The sequence below is a fragment of the Canis lupus genome, chromosome 24 (assembly GCF_048164855.1).
Source record: "Canis lupus baileyi chromosome 24, mCanLup2.hap1, whole genome shotgun sequence".
Taxonomy (NCBI): domain Eukaryota; kingdom Metazoa; phylum Chordata; class Mammalia; order Carnivora; family Canidae; genus Canis; species Canis lupus.
The window spans coordinates 42,134,334-42,159,999 of record NC_132861.1 but is presented as its reverse complement, the minus strand read 5'-3'; the positions used below and the strand labels follow the sequence as shown (position 1 = coordinate 42,159,999).

Sequence of the window (25,666 nt, the reverse complement as noted above, 5' to 3'; positions counted from 1 at the left end):
AAAAAAATAAAATAAAAACCCACATAGTGTGCTTTCAAAACTCTTTCCATTTGTACACTGTTAGATTTCAGATTGCTGTTAATCTCAGCGTGGAACGCTATGCCCTGGTGTTCGGAATCAACACCTTCATTGCCCTGGTGATCCAGACTGTCATTACTGTAGCTGTGGTTGACAACCAGGGACTGGGGCTTCCGGTCAGCATACAGGTAAGTGCATACCTCTGTGTCTTCATTGACACAGAGGCATATTTTGAAAACTACACACACACACACACACACACACACACACACATATTATTAGACATAGTAATTGGACTTGCTGAGATATAATTCTCATACAATAAATTGACATATAAATAAATTTATATACAGTTCTATTAATTTGGGGGGAAAAAAGCTATGTAGCCACCACCACATGAAAATCAAATACAACGCCTTCACCCAGACAGTGCCCCTTTGCCATTAGCTGCCTTTCTCCACAGTACCCCCCAGCAACCCACACATTGGTTTTCTATCCCTAAAGCTTTTTCATTTTAGAAAGTCATATAAATGAAATTATAGAACCAATAGCCTTTTGTTTCTGCCTTGTCTTCATTTAGCATGGTGTCTTCAATGGAATAATTTTATAATTTTTATAAATTTATTTTATAAATAATATATAAATTTACATAATTTATATATTTATATAATTTATAATTTTTTATAAAATTTTATAATTTTATATAAATATGATGTAGTTCAGATACATTCTATTTTTTAGGAAACTTTTTCATTAAACAGGTGACCTTTTCATTAAGCAGGTGAAAGAATGAAAGCACTACCTAAAATAGACCCAAAAAGTCATTCCAGCTGAAGTGGCTCTCGTTACCCAAAGCTCCACAGGTTTTTCTTGCCATAGCTAAAATTCAACCTTATTAATGCTTAGCTCACAAATTTCATAAGCCTACTCAATCTCATGGACAAAATGTTCAATCTTACAAGTCCCTACACATATCTAATGCAAATGTTTAGAATATTGAAACGTCTTCTTTAAAAACAAAAAGAGACGGGGGGTGGGAGTGAATGGGTGACGGGCACTGGGTGTTATTCTGTATGTTAGTAAATTGAACACCAATAAAAAAAAATAAAAAAAAAAATAAAAACTAAAAAAAAAAATAAAATAAAATAAAATAAAATAAAATAAAATAAATAAATAAATAAAAACAAAAAGAGAAAAAAATTATTTCAGGAAACACAATTGAATGAGTAACACCAGGATATTTAAGAAATCTATTTAAATCTCACAGTAGTTCAGTAGAAGGAAAGAGATCTTCATTGAGTAAATATTAAAATTAAGATTACTATAGACTCAATCCTTTTTGAGAACATAAAAGGATCAATTGTTACTTTCTAAAATAAAATTTAAACTCCTGGTTTATTATCTAGCTTGAAATTTGCTCTCCAGCTTTTTAGAAATCACTAGGTGTATGATGTGATGTGATCAAGAGAGCACAAGCTTGAAATCAACAAAGTATGTATTTGAATCTTGATTTTTTATTATTGATTTCTTAAGAATTTTTTTATTTGGGAACATTTCAAATATATCTTAAAAATAGAAAGAATAGTGGCATGATGTCCCAGGCATCCATCACTCAAATTTATGGCCAATCTTATTTCACTTGTACCTGCCACCCACTTGCTCATCCTTCCCCGAGAGATGTAGTTTTTTTTTAATGTCTCAGTTTTCTCTTCAGTAACATGGAGAATATAATACCTACTTCATGAGGTCTTATACAGATTAGATGCTTGCCTGTAAAATGCACCATTTCTGGCCTGTAGTGTACTCAATACGTGGTGCATTTTTCTTTAGTGGGAAAATCAATACACTTTGACCTTTCTGGGCAATTCACACAAACATCCAAAGCAGAAGGTGAAAATAAATTTGGCAGAAAAAGTCAAGCTTCACCTTTGTTTCCCCTGATAATTCAAGATTTTCAAATTGTTTTATCTTCTCAACCAAGGCATATCTAGATTCAGGGCATTCCTCTAAAATCTTTGTCTTTCTACCTACCTCCTCTTATCGTCTCTGCCAATATCCTTAATGCTAGAACAATTTTCATTGAGATTCTTCTATTTATGTTATTTAATGTAAAATTCAACTCCTAAATAAAGGACTAGTTTACCCAAGGGTCAGAGCAGGGTAAGCACAAAATATGCAGTCCAAAGGCATAACAGAAGACAAATCCTATTTCTATAAAACATTTCCCAGATAAAAAAGTATTACTGTAGATTTCTGGTTTTGAAAAGCAGGCTTCTTGGGGTGCCTGGGTGGCTCAGAGGTTGAGCATCTGCCTTCAGCTCAGGGCATGATCCCGGGATCCGGAATCAAGTCCTTCATCGGCTCCTTGCAGGAAGCCGGCTTCTCCCTCTGCCTGTGACTCTGCCTGTCTCTCTCTGTGTCTCTCATGAATAAATAAATAAAATATTAAAAAAAAGAAGAAAAGCAGCCTTCTTAAAGTTGATTTGGAGTAGGAATCTAATTAAATACACATGAATTAAACTTCAAGAGATCCAAGAGTATAGAGGTATATTGATTAATGATTCCCAAATCTCAACCATAAATATTCATTTATCATTGATTATGCACTTGTTCATGAGCTTTTCAATATAATTTCAAGGGCCATTTTAAAATATTGGAATCTAAGAAACATAAACTACAACCTAAGTCAGCATTTTTGTAGGACATCGAGATTAAGTGGAAAGAAATCTGCTTTGAGACATCCTGAACTAATTCATCCATTTTCTCATTACTTCTCAACCTGTTGTCACAACACAGGTTTTTTTATATATTTTTCAATTTAAAAGACCATAGAGATTTTAAAAAGAGGTTCCATATACATCTTTGAATATTACTGAAAGTCTAGGGGGAAAAGACCCATGAGAAAAGCTAAAAAAAAAAATCTTTTTACCTCATCTAGAAAAAAAGCTAAGGAGTAATTTAGCTAGTCATATAAGAAGCAATAACTTGAAAGTGTATCTTTAGTGAAAGCAGATGAACATACTGTTGTATACTGATGATATAAAATAATTTTCTGGAGGAATTTTGCTTTTTAAAAAAAATAGGTGAAATTCATAGTTGTAAATATGAGGGACTTTTAGAGAGAGTGGGTGAATAATCACACAATTCAAAAAAGGTTATTTTTTTTTAAATAATCCTTTTGTGGGGTGCCTGGGTGGCTCAGTTGGTTAAATGTCCAACTCTTGGTTTTAGCTCAGGCCACAATCTCAGGGTCTTGAGGTCGACCCCCACATTGGACTCTGTGCTCACTGGGGAGTCTGCTGGAAATTATATCTGTCTACCTCTCCCTCTGCTCCTCTCCCTGCATTCACTTGGGCTCTCTCTCTCTCATTAATTAATTAATTAAATCTTTAAAAATAATCCCCTTTATTAGATAAAAAAAATGTAATAACAAGTTTCACACTAAAATGCCCAACTATTCACAAGTTGGTTACCTGTTATATCCCTCCAACCCTCTCACTGTCTGCCTGGTTCCACCCCTCAATTTGCAGAGATACCCCTTGGAAGGAGGAACACCTTGGTAACCATAGATTTCTTATTGATTGAGGGAGTTGACATTCATTCACCTCCCATTCGTGAATCTCATTACTTTCACCCACCTCCTCCCTGGAGGGTCTTGAAGCTTAAGATAGGAAAAGCAACTGTTGATACCGTCAGGGAGGAAAAATACTGTTTCCTCTCACCCTATTTGGCTCTGAGCTGAGTCTCTGTAACAAAGACAAATTAACAATAGCACACAAATGTATTTGATACAAGTTTTATGTAACACAGGAACCTTCATAAGGAAATGAAGACCTGAAGAAATAGTCAAACCTGAGTGTTTTTATGCTAGATTTGATAAAGAGTGGAAAGTCGTGAGAAAAAAAATATGATAGAACAAAAGGGAAATGAGCTAAGAATAGTAAATTGGGGAAACTTCACATGGCCTGTTCATTCAGATTCCTCTCTGCGTCCCTTTATCTTTGGAGATAAGGTTGTTCTTTCCTCTGGGTATAGACACTAGGGTCTTATGACTTGCTCCAAGGGAAGGTCTGGAAGTCCTTCCTGCACCTGCCATGTCTCAAATTCCTTTAGTTAAAAAATATTCACCATGCCAAAGTGTCATATTTGGGGGTAGATTGTCCTGAATGCCATCACCAGCAAGTCAAACAAGGACACATGAAAAAGAAAAAAGAAAGGCCATTGGTGTAAAGTGACCCCTCGATGTCATGAAAACCACAGCTGCTGCCCTGCTCTGTCTTTCATGTCCTCATTGAGAAATGCAAAATGATCCTCCCCAGCTCTCTTGGCAGGAAGCCACTGCACTCAGCCACTTTGGGACCAGATGGACCCCTGATTACACACTCCATTAGATTATCTAGCTAGGATAACTGGTACTTTCGTTTGCCTTAAATTAAATAAAAATTAGAATCATGAAAATGGATTTTTAGTTTTAACCCCAAAGGGCTTCATAAGAGAAGGGGCACTCTAAACAGAAAGATTACTTCACAAAAAGTAGAACAGTGATGCTATTATTTTAAGTGCATGAAATGGGGATTTGTTCAGATTTCAGGCAGCCTCCCATACATCAAATCTGAAATTTCTCAGATGTGTTTGAAGCGTGGACTATTTGCCAGTCCAGATAGCTTAGATGAGTGTTTTCAGTTCACATTCATTAACTCAAGCATGGGAGATGTGTGATCTGTTGGATTTTGGTCCTACGATTTCATCAACTATTTTGGAATCTTAAAGAATAGCTTAACGGGGGTGGGGGCAGATTTTCATTATCAAACAAAATAACTACTTATTAGGATTTTCAGTGAGTTTGGGTCCTGACCCTCAGATATTGTCTTGTTTTCTCACTTGCCTATTCTAGCGGAAATGGTCCGGAGGCAAGTACCTTCAGAGGAATGTGGTTGAGGGATTGCATTTGAAGGAGAAGAAGGGCAGGTGTCCACATTCAAACCCAAGTTTTGCACTGAGGGAAGCACTTGACAGGATGAGCACTGGGTGTTATACTCTATGTTGGCAAATCGAACTCTAATAAAAAAAATATATAAAAGAAACCCCAAGTTTGAAGTCAACAAGGGTTTTAAAAAATATTAAATTAAGAAAGACTTACTTCCATTAAACGTTATAGACTTTTAACAATATTAAAATAAGAAAGGCTTATTTCCATTATAGCATAAATAAACTAGGTATCAGAAAAAAATCCTTAACACTACAAAGCACCTAAAACTCCTGGATATAAATTTAAGATTTTTTTAATAAGTGGCTGAATTGGTAAGAAATAAGAACACTCCTCAGAGGTCAAAGCAGGAACAGGAAACCAGATAGACAAGGAAGCACTAAATCTATCATGTGCTCGAGCATCTGCTGATTCTCCCAGTGACCTCGAATTTTGGTTTTAGTGGCAACCCCAAGGGCTACATCCTCAGTGAGCAGAAAAACAGAACAAAACATGAAGTTATGGGGGAAACGCCAACAAAGAAGATGAATCTGGGTGGTATCAGGGAATTTACCCTGGAAATTTGCTTTCATAAGCAGCACTTACATAATTCTGGGTTCCAATGTCTATAGGCTAAGCATTTTTTTTCTATTTTTTTAAAGATTTTATTTATTTATTCATGACAGACATGCAGAGAGAGGCAGAGACACAGGCAGAGGGAGAAGCAGGCTCCCTACTGGGAGCCCAATGCGGAACTTGATCCCAGGACCCCAGGATCAAACCAGAGCCAAAGCCAGATGCTCAACCACTGAGCCACTCAGGTGCCCTAAATATTTTTTTTTCTAAAGCTGAGTATGTAGTTAAAAGAGGCTCTGGTTGGTAATGGCCCCAGGCACCTGTAGGTATCAAAACAAATGGTCTCTGGAAGACTGTTCCTCTATATAGAAACCTAAAAAAAAAAAAAAAAAAAAAAATTGCCTCAGATAAAATTCCACCAAATATAAGATTATGATGTTTAAAAACATCCAAAATCATGACTGGATATAAAGTACTAGGAGCAAGCCAACTGAAATAATAAATAACAGAATCACACAGCAAGGATTTGAGATGGAGGAATTATCAGCATTAGAATATAAAGTAAGATGTTTGTACACAAAGGAAAATAATAACATAAGAATGGGACAAGATATATCTTGAATGATTGTGAATATTTGGGAAAAAATAGAATTCATGAGAATTAGGACCTTAAATATGTAGGAAAAATTATTGAGTGTGAAGAAATCACCAAGAATGCAGCACAGAGAAAGAGAAGTGGAAAAATTAAGACATGTGGAAATGAAAGTGAGAAAATTAAACAAATATCTATTTGAAGTTCTATGAGGAGATAATAAAGGTAGTAGAGAGAAGCTGATAAATATTCTCTGAGAATTTTCCAAAAGTAATCAATAGCATGTATTCTCAAAATTAAGAAAGAAGCCCCCAAAATCTCAAAAAAAGAGAAGTAAGTAACATTATATGTTCTCATTCATTTGGGGAATATAAATAATAGTGAAAGGAAATATAAGGGAAGGGAGAAGAAATGTGTGGGAAATATCAGAAAGGGAGACAGAACATGAAGACTCCTAACTCTGGGAAATGAACTAGGGGTGGTAGAAGGGGAGGCGGGAGGGGGGTGGGGGTGAATGGGTGACGGGCACTGAGGGGGGCACTTGATGGGATGAGCACTGGGTGTTATTCTGTATGTTGGCAAATTGAACACCAATAAAAAATAAATTTATTATTTAAAAAAATGAAAGGGAATAAAGGGAAAGGAGAGAAAATGAGTAAAAATATCAGTGAGGGTGACAAAACATGAGAGACACCTAACTCTGGGAAATGAACAAGGGGTAGTGGAAGGGGAGGTGGATGGGGGTTTGGGGTGACTGGGTGATGAGGGGGGCACTTGGCAGGATGAGCACTGGGTGTTATGCTATATGTTGGAAAATTGAACTCCAATAAAAATTTTCTTAATTGTAAGAAAAAAAAGAAATTCATATCTAAACACACTGTGGCAAATGCAGAAAACCAAAGAAAAATAAATCTTAAAAATAGAGAAACAGAACTTCAGCTACAGAGAAATGATAATAGACAATTGACTTGTTGGTAGCTCCCAGTGGAAGCCAGCAGAGCAATGGCTTTAAGTGTTGCCGAGAATACTGGCCAGCCTAGCGCTATAGACAAAGAGAAAGTACGTTTTAAAAATGAGAGCAAAACATTTTCAGACAAATAGAATGAGTGCATTATCAATAAAAATCTTTACAAAAGCCATTTCTAAAGGATGCACTTGAGGAAGAAGGAAAATTATCCCAAAAGGAAGGTATTCCCAAAATAAGGAATGTGAAAAAAAGAAGTAAATGTGTGAGTAAATCTGAACAAACACTAATCATTTAAAATAGTAATAGTATGGTTTCTCAAGTCAAGAATACCAAGGTAATTGGTAATTGGTGGAAAATTAAAAAATCATTCTTAGTTCAGTCACAATGCATGCAGAATTTATCAGCTCAGGAAAACTTTAAAAGGAAGTCTGGTACACTGTTTAACTCCTGAAACAGGATATAATAAAAATAAAGATCTGCTATTTATTTGAAATACAAATAATCATGTGTTTAAAGCTAAACTTATTTAATAAAGGTCTTATATGTTTTTCTACAACAGAAAAAATATAAATAAATAAAAGAATAATAGTTAGGGGCACCTGGGTGGCTCATTCGGTTAAGCATCCAACTCTTGATTTCACCTCTGGGTCCTGGGATCAAGCCCCCTGTTGGGGGAGTCTGCTTGAGATTCTCTCTCTCCCTCTTCCCTCTGCCCCTCCCCCACCTCTAAAATCAATAAATAAAATCTTTAAAAATAAAAAATAGGGGCACCTGGGTGGCTCAGTGGTTGAGCGTCTGCCTTTGGCTCAGGTCATGATCCTGGAGACCCGGGATCGAGTCCCACATTGGGCTCCTTGAGAGGAGCCTGCTTCTCCTTCTACCTGTGTCTCTGCCTCTCTCTCCATGTCTCTCATGAATAAATGAATAGAATCTTTAAAAAATAAATAAATAAAAATAGCACTTATATTCTATATCTTGAGGAGTCTTTAAAAAGATGCCTCAAGTACCAGACAACAATGTATCAATAGAAGATGTTCAAAACTAAGGATCTTCATGCTGTTGATTATTGATTAGACTCCTAAGGTGGCACACCAAGGAGGGTGGCAGTCCATCTGGCAGGGAGGCGGATTTCATCACAGCATTATTTAAATTGCTGCAGCATAACAATAATGAGATGCCACAGGCTTTTAATCAGTTTTATTATAGTCTTAAAACTCTCTACATGTAGGTCTCTCTACTTATCGCCTGTGTCCAAGGCAGACAACTCCCACCACCATCACCTTTATACACCATCGCTTTGCTTATTTAAGAGTCAATATTTCAAGTGGAACCATGAAAAAAATTAGAAATAGATTATGCAATTTTTATGCAGAAGAGAGGAATAAAATATGGTATATGGAAAAATAGTTACATGAAGGAGCTCAAGAAAGGAGGAGAAAATTAAGGAACATAAAAAATAAGGAAAGTATGGTGGCAAAAAAATACAAATATGTGAGTTGTCACTAAAATAATAAATTAGCTCATAAGTTGAACTGCCAATTTACAGGAAATAGGGGAAGCAGAACTCATTACATGACATCCAGGATTACCACCAAAAAACACCTGCATCTGGGAAATTACAGTTTTTCAACAAATAACATTTTTCAAAAGATCGATAGTGTCCTGAGAAATTCAGCAATCAATCACAATGTGTGGATCTTATTTGAATCCTGATTCATACCCAGAAGCTAAAAATATTATGAGACAAGCAGAGAAACTTGAGTACTGACTAGACGATACTAAGCAATTGTTAATTTTTTAGGTGTCTTCATGATTTGTGGTTACGCTTTTGCACATCCTTCTTTTTTAAAGATACAAACCGAAATATTTATTACAATCCTGTGATACTGGATTCAAATTAATCTGCGAGGGGGAAGGGAAAGCGATTGGGGCCTTAGGGAACCAAAAGTGGCTGCTGCTGGTGATTGATGAAACCAGGTCATGGGATTAGTGGGCGTTTGGATACTGTCCTATCCACTTTTGTGAATGTTTATAATTTTCCAAAAATAAAAATTAAGCAATTCAAAGCTAAATAAACCAGGACAAAAATAAAAATAACAAAAAAAATATTTTCAGGCTAGATTCTTAAAGGGTTGCAACCATAGTCTATTTACAGAAGACACATTTAAAATTATAAAGACATGTGAAGTTTGGAGGGGGGAGGGAAAATTCATACCATGCAAACGAAAAATTTAAAAGTTACTATAAATTTTTTAAAGATAAAGCATAATCAAGACCTCTTGATATGTATGTCTAAGGAAAATCATTAAAAATGGTTGAATGTTCAACTTACTCATTAAGAACATATATGAGTTCTAATTTCCATTATTAATATCATTTCAATATTTTGGGTAGAAATACTGTATTCTTTCTTTTTATTACTGTTATTTTTGGATAGAAATTCCATCAAGCATGTCAGATTCTAAGAAAAAAACTCTCAATTTCATATACTAAATGCGAATATGAAAAAAGAAGGAAAGCAAGAAGGAAGTCTATATATAGTCTATATTAATGGAGAGTTTCAAAACTACAAACACAGTTAACATTGATTGAATTCTACTGTGTAGGTACTCTTCTATATACCTTATGTGTAATAACACATTTAATCCTCACAACAAATGTGTAAATATTGTTATTACCCTCATTTTACAATTGAGAAAATGAGGCTGAAAGAGAATCCGTGACCTTTTTAAGATCTCCCAGCTAGCCGTAAAGCGTCCCTACCGACCTTTATTGTTAAATAACCATTTTAATGTCATTCATTGATTTCTTTTTCTTTTTCTTTTTCAGTTTTTAATTTATGGGAGTTATTTTTCCATTATTGCTGGAATTTTCCTAATGAGAAGTATTTACATAATCTGTTCAGCCAAATGCGGAAAGGAACATTGTAGGTCTACTACTGGTCAGAATCCAAGTGAACGAGAAGACTCAATTTCTAATACAAACACAGTAACAACACAGTTTTAGCCTGATATCTCCTACTTACCATGGACTCAAAGGATGGATGATTCTAAAAATATATGGTGCTACACTTCATAGCATTTTAATTGTTTGTCCTAGATTAAGATACCATAAAAGAGAAGGATTATCATTAACCTCATCGACACCACATCAAACCCTCAGCTACGGGCTGGTAAACTGAGAACAACCAAAACTGAAGTCAACAAGTTGAGACCAGCCATCTTTATGGCCTCAGTGAGCAACTGGGATCCTAAATACTGTTTTAACACTTTCAAGTCCACCGCAGAACGACATGGAAATCAGACAAATGGGACCATACAAGAACAAAAACATGAAATATCATAGCGTGAATGATATATATATTGGCTGTCTGTCCCCAACCTCATAAAAGTGTGATTTGTTTTGACTTAGGGAGTAGATAAAGAAATTTCTAGTGCAGGCCTGATGCATAGTAAATGATCAACATGTGATGACCATTATTATTAAACTCGTATACTACCAAAAAAAAAAAAAGTTAGAATGGGGGAAATCTTTTAATTCCTACAAAATGAGGCCAAAAAATTAAGGAAAAAAAATTATTAAACTTTACCATGATCCTACACGAAAAGACTGGATAATGTCAAGATTTCAATTCTTTTCAAACTAATTTATAAGTTTGTTGCAATTTGTGAGTCTCTGTGTCAATGTGACTAAGCCAAGTCCCTTATTTATTCAAACAAGTACTAATCGAGGTATTGCTGTGATGTATTTTGCAGATATGATCAAAGTTCACGGTTGACTTTAAGAGAGATTACCCTTGGGATGCCTGCATGCCTCGGCGGTTGAGCATCTGCCTTTGGCTCAGGGCGTGATTCCAGAGTCCCGGGATCAAGTCCCACATCAGACTCCCTGCATGGAGCCTGCTTCTCCCTCTGCCTATGTCTCTGCCTCTCTGTGTGTGTGTGTCTCTCATGAATTAAAAAAAAAAAAAAAAAGACAGGGAGAGAGAGAGAGACTACCCAAGATAATCTGGATGAGGACATGCCTAATAGTTCTAGCCTACCCATTCTGATAGCCTGCCCTATGAATTTTGGATTTGGCCGCCCCAGCCCCCACAATCAAGTAACCCAACTCCTTGAAATATTTTTTTTTAATATATTTCTCCGCTGGTTCTGTTTCTCAGGTTGACTCTTGATTGATACAGATTTCAGTACCAAGTTAGTGGTTGTAGAGGACAGATATATAAGAACAAAGAAACTTTTCTGAAGTTTCTGGAACTGGTTATCTGATCTAGCTAGATTTAAAGCCATTATGAATCTGTTTCCAGTCATAAAGAAGACACTAGTAATTATGGCATGATGTGGTTTTAGACACACAAGTATCACGATTGGACACTCTTAATCAAATACTATATTAGTTTCTTAATGTTCTTATAACAAATTACCACAAACTGAGTCATTTTAAACTTCTTTTTTCACTGTTCTGGAGGCTAGAAGTCTGAGATCAAGGTGTTGTTAGGGCCATACTTTCTCTCTGAAAACTTGGTCTAGGGAAGATCCTTCCTTGCCTCTTCCTAGCTTTTAGCAGTTGCTGGCAATTCTTACCATTTGGCTTGTAGACACATCACTCCAATCGGTTCCTCTGTTGTCACATGATATTCTCCTTATGTGTCTGTGTCTCTATGTCTAAAGTCCCCTCTTAGCATAAGGAGATCAATCATATTGGATTTAGGGTCAACCCTAATAAAGTCATATTTATAAGTTCTAGATTAATATAAATTTAGGGAGTGGGGAGATATAATATTCAACCTAGGACAAATACCAATAGAAAGTAAGGTTCAAAATTGCTGTGTATTTGTCAACTTAGACTATTTTAGTTAAGCTAAAGAGAATAATGGAATTGGCTGGTTGCTCCTGACAGCACTGAAGACAATAAGGGAGAAAAAAGAATGAGCTCAGGATTTCAAATTCCCAGCTCAAGCGCTGCATTCATGACCTGAAAGCTCTAATATCTTCCCTGAAATAAACCCTTATCTCCTACAGCCACAGAGCTGAGATTTCTGATAACCAAACCCAATGTCTCACTCTTCAATTGGCTGATTTACAAAGCAAAATGAACTCCTAACCTTGCAAGGTGTCTTCTGATAAAGTAAGGACATTCACTGGAAATGAATGGAATCCTGAAAACTGGAATGGAGGAGACATATGGTCCGATTTCAATAAAGCTGGGAACATCTAAGCCCTAGATCTGCCAAGTCTTTGCCATTAGAAGCAGCCCTTCCACCCTAGCCTAATAAGGAAGTCCTGTAATGGCATCCACTGAGGTAGCAAGGCATTGCTCAGTCTCATCAGACCCACTCCTACCACCCATCTTTGCTTCTAAACCTATAACTAGACCAAAAGATAAACTACAAAATGTGTGGAGACGCATTAAACTCCAAAGGAGCTACATGATTCTCCCAGTTTTTATAGACAGAAATCTAGATAATATGTGTGGGAGTGGATCTTAAGATTGTCGGGATCATGACAGAAGGAACATAAAGTTGGATCAAGCAAAATTTGTTGATATGGGCTGCCAGTTTGGTTGGTTAGCTGAAACACCAAGCCACAGTTGGTCTACACTAAATAACTTGAAATGCCAGAACTGCTTTGGTATGCTTAGAGGAAAGTATTCAAAAAGGGAAATTACAATGTTAGAGTAGATTTATCATGTGGATTTGTTCACTCAGCTTGGGAGGATCCAGAAGATGCATCTTTTAACATAACTGTGAGAATACATTTGTGAGAGCAGCCCAGCATTCTAGAAGAACGCTGTGGTTGCTTTGCTCTGTAGGTCAATAATTTAAGTGGGAATTGTTACCAATAAACTAAAATACTTAAACACAATGGAGATCTTGGGATCCTAGTGTGGCAGGGGCCACCAGGAGGCACTTAGTTGCTAAAGACAAGATGGGTATGGTTACCATAATGGACAATGGAGCTAAAGCAGCGGTCAGAATAGTCTAACTCACAGAGACATGTGGTGTTGGCTACTTGGTATCCCTAGAAAAGAAATAAATGAGCTGTTAACTAAACTCTTACTTGATCTGTATGAGCAAACGCGTTCTAATTAATTGAAGCAACTCGATATTCAGGAACAGTCGTAGTGGAACACACTACCATTGTTTCATGATAATTTGGAGTCCAGTGTTCTCTGTAGAGTAAAGGTTGCCTAAAGTTTAATCCATCTGGAGATATCTGGAATTTAAGTCCAAAGTGAATAATAAGTTTGACGGTAGCAGAAAGAAATCCTTGGGCATATGAGGCAGCCCCACTGGGAAATCTTCAAAAAATTTTTTTCAGATTAGATATCATGAGAGAGTCATAGAATTTTTCAAGACAAAGGAGGCTGATACCTGATACCCTGATACCAAATCTCAAAAGCAAGCCTGGCTATATCATCCCCTCTCTGCATGGAATCTCTGATCTCTGGGATCATATTCCCACTCTCCACATGCCTATAGCCCACTTCTGGACCCAGACCCACTGCTACTGCCTTGCATTCTGCATTTCTGTTCTGTGTTTAGGTCCACAGAGATATTTATCTTGTTTTTGAGCCCAGCTATGTGGTTAATTTATTTTATTGGAACATGTTATGTGCCATACCTTCCTCCCCCCACTTTTTGCACAAATGCATCCATGTGTAAAATACTGAACCATCGTGATCTCAAATCTCCTCGGCCTAAGGTCTCTACCGCTAATAAAACAGCAGAAACTCCACAGTGGGAAAAAGCTGTAGAAAATAATTAGAAAAAGAAAAAAGGAAAAGAAAGGACAAGGAGGGGAGAGGAAGGGAAAGAAAAAAAAAAGAAACTGGAAAAGAAGGAATAGGGAGGGAAGAAGAAAAGAAGAGATTATCCTTCTTGTGAACAAAATTGAAGCAGTGGAAGAAACGACATCCTCCCTTAAAGAAGCATCGAAAACTCCCTTTCCCCTGGTCTTCTTCGTATTTATTACTTCTGCTGAAGGTAGTTGAGAAGACAGAGGCAATGGCAAAATTTATGGCAACCTAATGCATTTTTATGTAGGAGCATTTCAAATGCCTGTTATTGAACATCGCGGTGTACTGAAACCGTTGTAAGAAGAAAACTGCATACACCAAAAAACAGAAAGAGGAGAAGAAAGAGAATGAATATGTCAGCAAAGGAGACCCCATGGAAAGCCCAAAGGGTCTCAGACCCACCATTATATTCTGTATTTTGGGTCCCGATGGGAATGTCCATGGAGAGCTTGAGGGGCTGCCGCTGAAGGGCCCTGTCCTTACATCAATACATAGGGACTGTGTCTCCCAGGGGGTCGGCACACTGGGCTGAAAGGGGGGAGGAGGCTGGGAGGAGATTGACGTTTCACTGTGTGTGGGGAGGGTTGTCCCCAGAGTCCTGGCCAGGCCTATTATACCACCTTGAACCTGCTGCTGCTGCTGCTGCTGCAGCTGCAAGGATTTTTTTTTTAAAAAACTTCGTATAAAGAAAAATTCACTCTCAAGTTTCAGAACAAACCAGGATTCCATGCACCCAAACACAACAAAGACAAAAAGAACACTTTTCATAGACTTGTAGTTTTTATTTTATTAGGAAATCTAGGCAGTATTATGTAATGACGAGGAAGGAAAAGGGGGAAAAAAACTATGCATGATGACAAGGAAAGGTGGGAAAAGGCAGAAGTGAAAGAAAGGCAGGGGATATTTCCATCAAAGTATTCAGAATCATGATTTCATCAGTAATTGGCACAGTTACCCTGGTGCTCGGCTGCATAAGTATTTTTTCCATTAGATGGTTTCGATTAGTTCAGGGAGTCTCCTGATGGAAGGACTTTGGGCAGGAGATAAAGACAGGAAAGGGGTGTTTTCCGGACCATCAGGTGGAGGAAGAGCAATGGGAAGGAGGAAGTCTTACCACGTGAATGGGCATCAGCACACCTGCACACCGGCCGCCTAGGAGCAGCACTGCTTCTTGCAGCAGCACGTCTGCTGGCAGCACTTCTGCTGGCAGCACTTCCCGCAGCCGCAGCCGCACGAGCTGCACCCGCAGGAGCGGCGGCAGCAGCAGACCACGGGGACGCTGCAGCAGCAGCCACAGCAGCCAGAACAGCAGGGGCAGCAGTTGACACGGTAGCACCTGCAGGTGGTACAGCTGCCACAGCCACCACCGCAGCCTCCGCAGCCTCCGCAGCCACCGCAGCCTCCGCAGCCTCCGCAGCCTCCGCAGCCTCCGCAGCCACTGCTGCAGCCACCACAGCCTCCACAGCCACAGCACCCCATGGTGTCAGTAGAGAGGACTCAGGACAGGTGAGGAGGGCGATCAGGAGAGGTCGAGGGGGGTCTGATGCCGCCTTCCACTGGGGGACCCCCTTATATACCATCTTGAGGAGGATGGTGATGGAGCGAGGGACCCAGGACACATGCCCTGAGCTCTTCCTCATTGCTGCCACAGTGCACTTTCCACAATTAGCTCAGCCAGGGCTATTCCTTGTTTACAGTCTCATGGGTGATATTTAACCCCATACATTTGCTAATTTTAGCTTCCCTTCTTAAAGTCATTTCGGAGGCAAACCAAGAGGTGCTAACATTTTGGAGGGGTCTTCATTTCCCCCAGAAGCATAGATGACCTTTGAGAGTCAGAGCTAAGAAAGCACTCGCTGACCGCCGGCAACTTTTCTGCTTCTCCTCAGTGGGTTTCTGTCCATAGATTCAGCTGAAAGCACCCTGCTTCTAACAGAAACTTCTGAGAGGTAGAGTCCATATGAATAATCGAATTGAACAAACCGATTTCTTTCCAATTGTTTTCGCATCTATTACTGTCGCGTAGCTTCCACCTCTTAAATGGGCCATTTTCGTTCTTGCGAGGTTGCATGTTCACAGCTGTACTTCCGAAGAGATGTGGACTATTTTTAAACCAAATGACCCTCTTTTCCTCAACCCTGAAAGTTGTCTGTTGAAAATCTTGACCTGATTCTCCGCTCTCGCCCGCCACCCCCTCTCCCTTCGTAGCTCACATCCACACCCAGGGCTTCAGTCCTCATATGCGTTTCCTGGATTCCTTCCTCCGGTTTAGACCCTCCTCTACACTCCAAATCCAAGACAGCCAACTCGCCCTCCATCCTCTTCCCACAGCCGGCCCAAGGCACCTGCCATGTCCCAGGCCCCAGGCTCAGCGCATAATCTCTCCAGCCCAATCACCAACCCCACATTCCTCCACTGTGCCTTCTCCATCCAGTTGACAATCCATTAAAATGTCAGCTTTGAATCCTGTTTCTCTCAGCCGCATAGCTGATGTCCACTGAATTCTGTTGACTGTGCCTCTTTGAAACCTCTCAAACCTATTCTCTATCTCTTGCTCCACTGCACCCCCAACCCCAGTCCAAGCACCCCCGGGTGGTTGAAACGTATGCTTTGGTCCAAACACCATAAAAATAGTTTGGGATCATGAATAACAATGCCAAAATGCCTCCAGGGACCTTAGAGCATTTCCCCTCACTCAGATTCCTGAAGAACCACCTCGCCAGATTGGGAAAATAGGCTCTGGGCAGCAAGCCAGTTACAAGTTGTAGTTCTGGGAATCTGTTGGCCACCAATGATCTCCATGAAGATCAGAGCTCCCTGAGAGGCCAGAGTGCTCCTCCCACAGCTACACGTGATGAGGAGCCCACCTGTGCTCTTGTTTTGCTTGTCTTATGTTTACATAGCCTCCTTGTTGGTCGGTCACTAGCCCTCAAATCCCACCAGGACCACAGCTGCACACCTCACCACGTTTCACACTGTTTTTCTCCTGACGTGGGGCCTCTCCTTGCATCTCTGGCCTCAGCACCTGCACTCCTCGAGAATCCCACCCTGCTCTCAAGATTGCCTAGGTCAGGCTACTTAGCAAGAAGGTATCTCTCAGACATCAACTGATATTATTTACTCAAAGACAAAATTAATTCCTCATCCAAAGCAAAATATAGCAAGAATTACATCATGAAAACAAAGACTCTTATGAGGATTTATTTCTGTTTTTAAAATAGTCATTATGACCCGGAGGTGGGAAAGAACAATGGTACGCTTCACATGAAGAGGTAGGGAGTAGAACTTTCCAGCTTGGTCAACAATTGCAATGATGGCATCTGGCCTTCAAGGTGACCTTTGAACCTGTTGCCAATTTCACATCCCCAGCTCCCAGTGTTACTTCCTTTTTGCATCTCTTTGAGGTCAGGGACTATACCTCAGCCTTCACTGTGCCAACCCCCTGAGAGCTCACAGATCACCTGGCCCAGGGTATAGTCTGCAAGCCCCACAGACACAGGCATCCTGGAAAGATGGATTGTCTGCCCATTCCTGTCCAAAGCCTCACCATGCTCCCGGTTCCCAGTATGATTCCCTAGAACTTTCAGTTTTTTCAAAGTTAAACTAGAATATAGGTTTTATTTTAAAAATAAACATGTGATGAAGACAAAGATATCTAAAAGGGAGGCAAATAAGAGACGATGTGATTCTCCCCCATAAATAGAGCCGAATAGCAACAAGGAAGTGGTCATGTGTCTTCCTGCTGCTCCCCCCAGAGCTGGTATATAAGGGGCCCCCAGCAGAAGGTGGCATCAGACCTCTCTCACTCCCTGAGTCTCTCTTCTCTCTACTCCTTCCTGAGTCCTCTCTACTGACACCATGGGGTGCTGTGGCTGTGGAGGCTGCGGTGGCTGCAGCAGTGGCTGCGGAGGCTGTGGTAGCTGCGGGGGCTGCGGGGGCTGCGGAGGCTGCGGAGGCTGCGGAGGCTGCGGGGGCTGCGGGGGCAGCTGTACCACCTGCAGGTGCTACCGGGTGGGCTGCTGCTCGTCCTGCTGCCCCTGCTGCTGCGGCTGCTGTGGGGGCTGCTGCAGTGTCCCCGTGGTCTGCTGCTGCCGCCGCTCCTGCGGGTGCAGCTCCTGTGGGTGCGGGAAGGGCTGCTGCCAGCAGAAGTGCTGCCAGCAGAAGTGCTGTTGCAAGAAGCAGTGCTGCTCCTAAGCAAGGGGCTTGGCCTCTGGGGAGGTGCTGCAGGTAACCATGCTGTGGGTTAATACTTCCTCCTCCCTTTCTATTTGTTCCTTTCTGACTTTAAAGTCTCAAGCATGACCTGAGCCTTGTCGCCAACCCATAGCAATCCCACATTTCTGTGGTTTCCGTCATCCTGCCTGCATTGAATAAATAACAACCAAAGTAATAAATGTTCAGTCTCCTCTATCAATTACCATTCAAACCTTGTCCTTGATAAAAGTGAATCGAGGCAGCTAATGTCTTACCTTCCTGAAATGCCTTTAACTTTGTGTTTATTTATGTCCCATTGTTACCACTGTATTGTCATCTCTGTAAATGCAAAGCAACTGTTATCTTAATAAATTATGCTAAATCAGCCTCAAAGACCCATTTCTTTTTTTTTTTTAAGTTGTGCAATTCTTTTATTAGTTTCTAATTTATAGCCTTCATCAGTGCCCCTGGTGGTACTGTTGAGACCATTTTACCTAGTTTAGAACTAAATGGAGATTTTTCCATTGCAGTTACTTTCTACAGAAGTTGGTAAGACATTTCACTTAGCATTATCATAAATTGCACAGTGTCCTGTATGCGTTCTGCCAAACTTCAAAGCAGCTTGAGAAACGGATTTCCCTTTCATAAAGCAGAAGTTTTAAGACCCATTTCTTTTTTTCTTGCCAGTCTCTAAACTGTCTATCCCTGGGGAACAATACATTTCAATCTCAACAGATGAAGCAGATAGTATATATGTGATGACAGCAATGAATTGAAAGCTAGATACCTTGTTTACGATAGATATAGATGGATTAGCAAGTGGTTAATCCACTGTGGGTCTATCAAGAAGCAAAGAATTCAGGGGCTCAATCCTAGCAGCTAAATGCCATAAACTATACTCTTCCCAAATCTCTCCCTTGATGGACTCTTAGCAACAGAAATCTGAGTGTGCAAATATTCATACAGATCCTGCATAGCCACTTGACCACTTAAGGTCGTGGTCACTTTTGAGGCTTATCATTTATGATGGTCACTTTTTTGTCTACTCCTAGGGTCTTTTTCTACTGCATGTTGAGCTTGACTGTCATGGCCTCATTGCTGAGAATTACTCCAAAAGGCAATGGAAGCCCTTGGTCTCTCGCATCTCTTTTCCCATTAGCTCTGTAGTCCGTGAGTGTTTTCCATTCAACCCTCACCTCACGAAGCATCCATACCCTCCTCTGCAGCTCTTCCAGAAGTGCTACTGGAGTCATGGTAGACACCATGGAAGTCTGTCTGTCAGCCACTACAAACTACGTAATAGGCTTTCAGATGTAGTGTCGGAAAATGAGCATTAGATTTAAAATAACCAAACTGGGCAACCTTTTTTTTTTCTGGGCAACTTTCATACCACTCCCTCAGCATTGTCCAAAGGAGTTAACTCCACACACAGGATAAAATGTGTCCCTGAACACCTCTTCTGCTAATTTCCCATAATGCTCTCTGGTCTTTTTCTGTGTAACTTCCAGATTCTTGATCCATCATAGTTGGTTTAGCAGTGAGCTGAGAGAGAAGGGAAACAGGGGCTCCCAGATGAGTCTGGTGGAAGCTGAGCCTGAGGGAAGCGAAACCCCTGGGATCTGTCTCCCAGGAGAAGAATATTCTTACTCCAACACAAGTCCACATAGGGTACTTCTTTGTCACTCTGACAAACATAGATGCTTCCATAGATTTAAGTGACCAAATGCAATAAAATCACCAAAGGAAACATGAGTTGAGTAGCCATGTCAATTAAGACCCCCAAAGGGAGCCCCTGCAAAGGTAGTCTTCTTTCCCCCTTGGGACTCAGAAAATAGAGTTTGCAGAGGGCGTCTGAGATGAGCATCCTCAAACTCTAAGTTGATACACACACATCTCTGTTTCTGTTTCCTTTTCCACATCCAAAAGTGCTGAGTCTCTAGTGTCCTCTGGCTACCCTGAACCCCTTAATTATTCTCAGCTTCTAGGATGGTCTCCAATCTCTGACTCACACTTCTCCTGCCAGGCTTCACATTTAGAACCACTTCCTATTACATAGCTATTCTCAGCAGGGGAGAGTCCCATCCATCTATCTTACCCAACTTTTCCTCACTGAGGACTCCCTGAGGCAGGTTTTCCACAAGACAAGGTTGACAGGTAGAATTCTGGGATGCCTGGCCTTCCTAGCATCAAAAATGTAACACTTCTTAGGCTCCTGATCTCTCCATCCCACTCAGTAGAAATGTGAGTGTGTTTTCAGGCAGTGTAGGTGGAAGATGGAGGCTGTCAGTATTGGCTGAGTTGTTGTTACTCAGTATTGACATCAATTTGTGAAAGAAGGACCCAGGCAACAGGGTGAAACAGTGACAGTTACTGAATGTTTATTTGCTAAACATTGTGCTGGGTCCTATGAGGGACAGTGAGACACGATCTCTTTGTTAGGTCACAATTTGATACAGAAAAGAAGGTAAGACAAATGTTGGAGAGGATGTGGAGAAAGGGGAACCCTCTTGCACTGTTGGTGGGAATGTGAACTGGTGCAGCCACTCTGGAAAACTGTGTGGAGGTTCCTCAAAGAGTTAAAAATAGACCTGCCCTACGACCCAGCAATTGCACTGCTGGGGATTTACCCCAAAGATACAGATGCAGTGAAACGCCGGGACACCTGCACCCCGATGATTATAGCAGCAATGTCCACAATAGCCAAACTGTGGAAGGAGCCTCGGGGTCCATCGAAAGATGAATGGATAAAGAAGATGTGGTCTATGTATACAATGGAATATTCCTCAGCCATTAGAAACGACAAATACCCACCATTTGCTTCGATGTGGATGGAACTGGAGGGTATTATGCTGAGTGAAATAAGTCAATCAGAGAAGGACAGACATTATATGGTCTCATTCATTTGGGGAATATAAAAATTAGTGAAAGGGAATAAAGGGAAAGGAGAGAAAATGAGTGAAAATATCAGTGAGGGTGACAAAACATGAGAGACACCTAACTCTGGGAAATGAACAAGGGGTACTGGAAGGGGAAGTGGGCAGGGGGTTGGGGTGACTGGTGATGGGCAATGAGGAGGGCAGTTGATGGGTTGAGCACTGGGTGTTATGCTATATGTTGGCAAATTGAACTTCAATAAAAAAAATTTTAAATAAACTGATGAAATACTTGAAAAAAAAAGAAAAGAAGGTAAGTATAAATCAGTTATGGCTACTGTCCAAAAAAAAAGAAAGCAAAGACTATATTATATTAAACATAGGTCACTAGCAAACCACATAAATGAAAGACAAAGCATAAGACTTCTCTATGTTTTGTTACCCTTTTATTATGGACTGAATTGCATCTCCCCAAAATCCAGATGTTCAAGTCTTAACTCCCAGTACCTCAAAATGTGACTGTATTTGGAGATAGGATCTTTAAAGAGGTAATTAAGTTAAAGGTCCTTAAGTTGGGTCCTAAACAAATAGGACTGGTCTTCGTATAAAAAGAGAAAATTAGGACACAGACGTATAGAGAGGCAAGACCAGGTGAAGACAGAGCAAGACGGCAGTCAGTCATCTGCAAGCCAAAGAGAAAGGCTGCAAACCAAACCTGTTGCCACTTTCATCTTGGACTTTAAGCCAAGGAACTTGGACCTAATCTTGGACTTGGCAGCCTCCAGAATTGTTAGAAAATAAGTTCCCATTGGTTAATCCACCCAGTCTATGGTACTTCGTTATGGCAGCCCTGGCAAATGAATATACTCTTTGGGGCATACCCAATGAGCGTCAACAATACACGTGTTTATGAGGATCCTGAGCCACAAGCCTAAAGGGATGCTGTGTCTTAGGTGAATCTGTGTGACGAGTCATCCCTGATGCTTAAATGAAAGAAACGTGCTGCTGTTGTATGGCAACATGATGTGGCACATGCATGCAGTGTGGTTCCTTGTTTTCCTTGACACACTCAGCTCTCTCTTCTTCCTCCTGAGCATGGCCCACACTAATATCCACTGCATGAAGCTATCACAAAGTTCACAAGGAAAGAGGACAGGATCCACGCACGAGGGCTTGGTACCAGGGACTGGAAAGCATGGGAAGAGCACTCTGCATGCACACATTCTGCATCTTATCTCAGTTCTTGAATGTTCCCCTCTGTAATCTGAGTGTCAATATGGGTCTTCATCTAGGTTATCTGGATAATTGGGAAATATATAGGCGGGGTCTATCAGGATTTGAAAACAGAGTGAGAAAAATATCAGATTGAGAAATGAAAATATTTCCTGAGCTCAACTGAACTGCAGAAATCTTTTCCTTAAAGTGTGACCCATCTTGTTGTTTTCAGTACTTCGTCCATCTGAGAAACATGTGCCTTGTGGCAAAAGATGAGGGAAGTTAATACAAAGACAATAATTGCCGACCTTCCCATTGCAGTGACAATAACATCTGCCACCCTCTGGCTCTGGTTCAAAATAGACTAAACGTGACAATGTACACTGGGGAGTCCACAGGGAACAAGAAGCCATAAGATTCAGTGGCTATTACAGATGTTTTCAAGAACTACCTCCTCACCTCTGATGGAAACCCCTGCAGCAAGTGTCACACTTGGCCTTGGATTATAATTCTTTGTCCGTGACCCGACCCACTCAAAGACTCTCCAAGGCAAAATCTACTCCATCTTTGAACTGGCTTCAGCACTTTAGACCTGTCTTTATATCTAGAGGTTTCTCAGGGAATATTTGTCAACAGAAAATAGACTCTTCTGGAATATTAAAATCTTTCTAAATACTACGCATGATCTGAATCATAAAATATCACTTGTATTTCCATTTGTATCTTCCAAGTGAATGATGGCTATCAAGGATTAACTGAATTCTAGTTTCCTCTAGGTGCCAAAGAAACATATCTTGCTCACAAAACTGTTTTCCTATCAAAAACAGACTACCACAGTCTGGCAAACGGACACAGATTAGATGACCACTCAGGGCCCCCTCTAAGCTCATGAGTCTAAAAAACTGGAAATAAAATTGAAAAACATACATCACAGTTCAAGTTATTAAGGAAGATTTGAGGGGCATCTGGGTGGTTCAGTTGGTTAAGCATCTGACTGTTGATTGGGCTCAGGTCATGATCCCAGAGTTGTGAAATGGAGCCCCATGTGGAATCTGCTTGAGATTCTCTCTCTCTCTCTCTCTCTCTCTCTCTCTTGCCCTGACCCTCCCTGCCTTAGAAAAAAAAAAAAAAGATCTGAAGTGAAATCAAAAGAAAGCTTGAGCTTCAACAATATCTCCACTGAGGTCAAATTAATATAGAGAGAAGAGAATGAAGATGGACCCCATGCCCACCAATGCCGACCCACTTAGCACAACCTGATTGCATTGCTTTTTGTAGTTAGGGAGATAGAAAGCTAAACTAATAATACCAAAAGTCTAAATGTGCACTGCTGGCTGAGTTTATAGGGGAAAAAATGAAAGAGCTTGCACTGCAGGGGTGGAACTCTGCCCCCGATGCAAAGAGTAATTGGCCTCAATAGATGGGAATCTAAAGCAAACATTAGCCATCCATATTTTGGTAGCAGATGTATTTCTGAAAATTTGTTTGAATTGGCTCTTTGTGAATAAGACAGAATTTTTAATGAATTAGGGACACTTGTTTCTCTGTAACTGAAACTGTCATTTCAAAATAGAATTCAAGTTGTAGATAAAGCATTCTTTCAAGTGTCCCAGTGGTGTTGGGAACTGGAGCACATGGACAGCAGTGGCAGGAAAGCTCTATTCTCATGATTTTTGCCTTGTTCTGCTCTCACTGCCCATCTTCCAAGGGATGTTTAAGTGAGATTAAGATGTTCCAGGAGGTGGGATATGATAAAAATCAAAATAAAGGCAAAGAGAGACTTTTAATGATAAATGTTTTTATTTTAGTAGAAAATTTAGAAAAGAGCTATGGACAAATAGGAATACAAGATGAAAAAGGAGCAGACATAAAAGCGCGTACATGGGAAGGATATAATCACACACATCAAAAGAATAATAATTGTGATCCTATCTGATAGAGCTTTGTGATGTCAGCTCTTCTTTGAGAGCGAGGTGGTTTTCATGGCTTTATTTTTGCTGTTACCTATTTGATTGGAAAGTTTTCAGATAGGAAAATTGAGAACACCCAAAACAGAAAAAAAGGAGGAACCTAAACCAGGAGCCAAGTCGGCCCAAGAGGCTAAGTCTCAGAATACCAGAGGATGACAGGTAGGGCAGGTGAATGGAGTAGAGGAAATTCCCAGTATCTCCTGTGCAGGGACAGAGGACAGGTGGCCCACCTAGGAGCAGCACTGCTTCTTGCAGCAGCACTTCTGCTGGCAGCAGCCCTTCCCGCACCCACACGAGCTGCACCCACACGAGCTGCACCCGCAGGAGCGGCGGCAGCAGCAGACCACGGGGACACTGCAGCAGCCCCCACAGCAGCCGCAGCAGCAGGGGCAGCAGGACGAGCAGCAGCCCACCCGGTAGCACCTGCAGGTGGTACAGCTGCCCCCGCAGCCTCCGCAGCCTCCGCAGCCTCCACAGCTACCACAGCCTCCACAGCCACTGCTGCAGCCACCGCAGCCACTGCTGCAGCCACCGCAACCTCCACAGCCACAGCACCCCATGGTGTCAGTAGAGAGGACTCAGGACAGGTGAGGAGGGTGATCAGGAGAGGTCGAGGAAGGTCTGATGCCGCCTTCTGCTGGGGAACCCCCTTATATACCAACTCTAGGGAAGAGTATTAACCCAGGACTCAAGGCCACTTCCCTGTTGTTGATGCAAATATCCACAGTTGAATCTCACATGGCCTTTTGTGCACTTCCTTAATGGGTCCTTCTGACTTGTAAACTTTGCTAAATTTATCTTTTACTTGTCTTTTTAAGGCCATTTTAAAAATAGGACAGGAAGTAACTATGAAATCCCAATTTTTTGTTTGTTTTCTGTGGGGGGTTTTTTTGGAGAGTTTTTTAATAATTTTTTTTTCAGTAGATGTCTGATGGGTCAAAATTCCACTTGGATACTTTTACATTCTTGGTCATATCATCCCAGGACAAGATTTTTTCATTCCTACTCCATTTATATCCATTTACTAAGTGGTGAAGCATCCTTTTAGACAGAAGAGAACATTTGGAGACTTAACGGGAAAGGTGATCTCAGGTCATACTGTTTCATCATCCCAAGGCAGAGTTCCTTGGGTGTTTCTTCATCCTGTAACATCAGTTAGGAGGAGACTCTGATTCAGAGGAGAAGGGATCTAGTGTTATCAGGGGTTATTACAAGATGATAGGAGCATATCCTGAGCACAACATTCCCAAGCCATGTGCCAAACTCAAGGAGGCTTCTGCTCTCATCAGTCCATTAAAAAAAAAAAAAAAGACAAACCTAGGGTGCCTGGGTGGCTTAGCCAGTTAAGCATCTGCCTTCAGCTCAGGTCATGATCCCAGAGTCCTGGGATGGAGCCCCGCCATCGGGCTCCCTGCTCAGCAGGGAGTCTGCTTCTCCCTCTCCCTTCACTCCTCCCCTGCATTTGTGCTCTTGCTCTTGCTCTCTCTCCCAAATAAA

The 25,666-nt window shown here is 40.7% G+C and overlaps 1 protein-coding gene across 7 annotated transcripts in view; it reads left to right on the top strand.

Moving 5' to 3' along the window:
* The window catches only part of LOC140616111 (thiamine transporter 2-like), a 42,186-nt gene extending 31,992 nt beyond the window's left edge, over window positions 1–10,194 (top strand). For all 7 annotated transcript variants that reach the window (XM_072796526.1, XM_072796525.1, XM_072796524.1 and 4 more), the window contains 2 exons: window positions 65–206; window positions 9,949–10,194. In XM_072796526.1, the coding sequence (XP_072652627.1) occupies window positions 65–206; window positions 9,949–10,125 (319 nt within the window). In that variant the 3' untranslated portion in view covers window positions 10,126–10,194. The remainder of the gene's footprint in view (window positions 1–64; window positions 207–9,948) is intronic.
* Window positions 10,195–25,666: the final 15,472 nt, after the last annotated feature.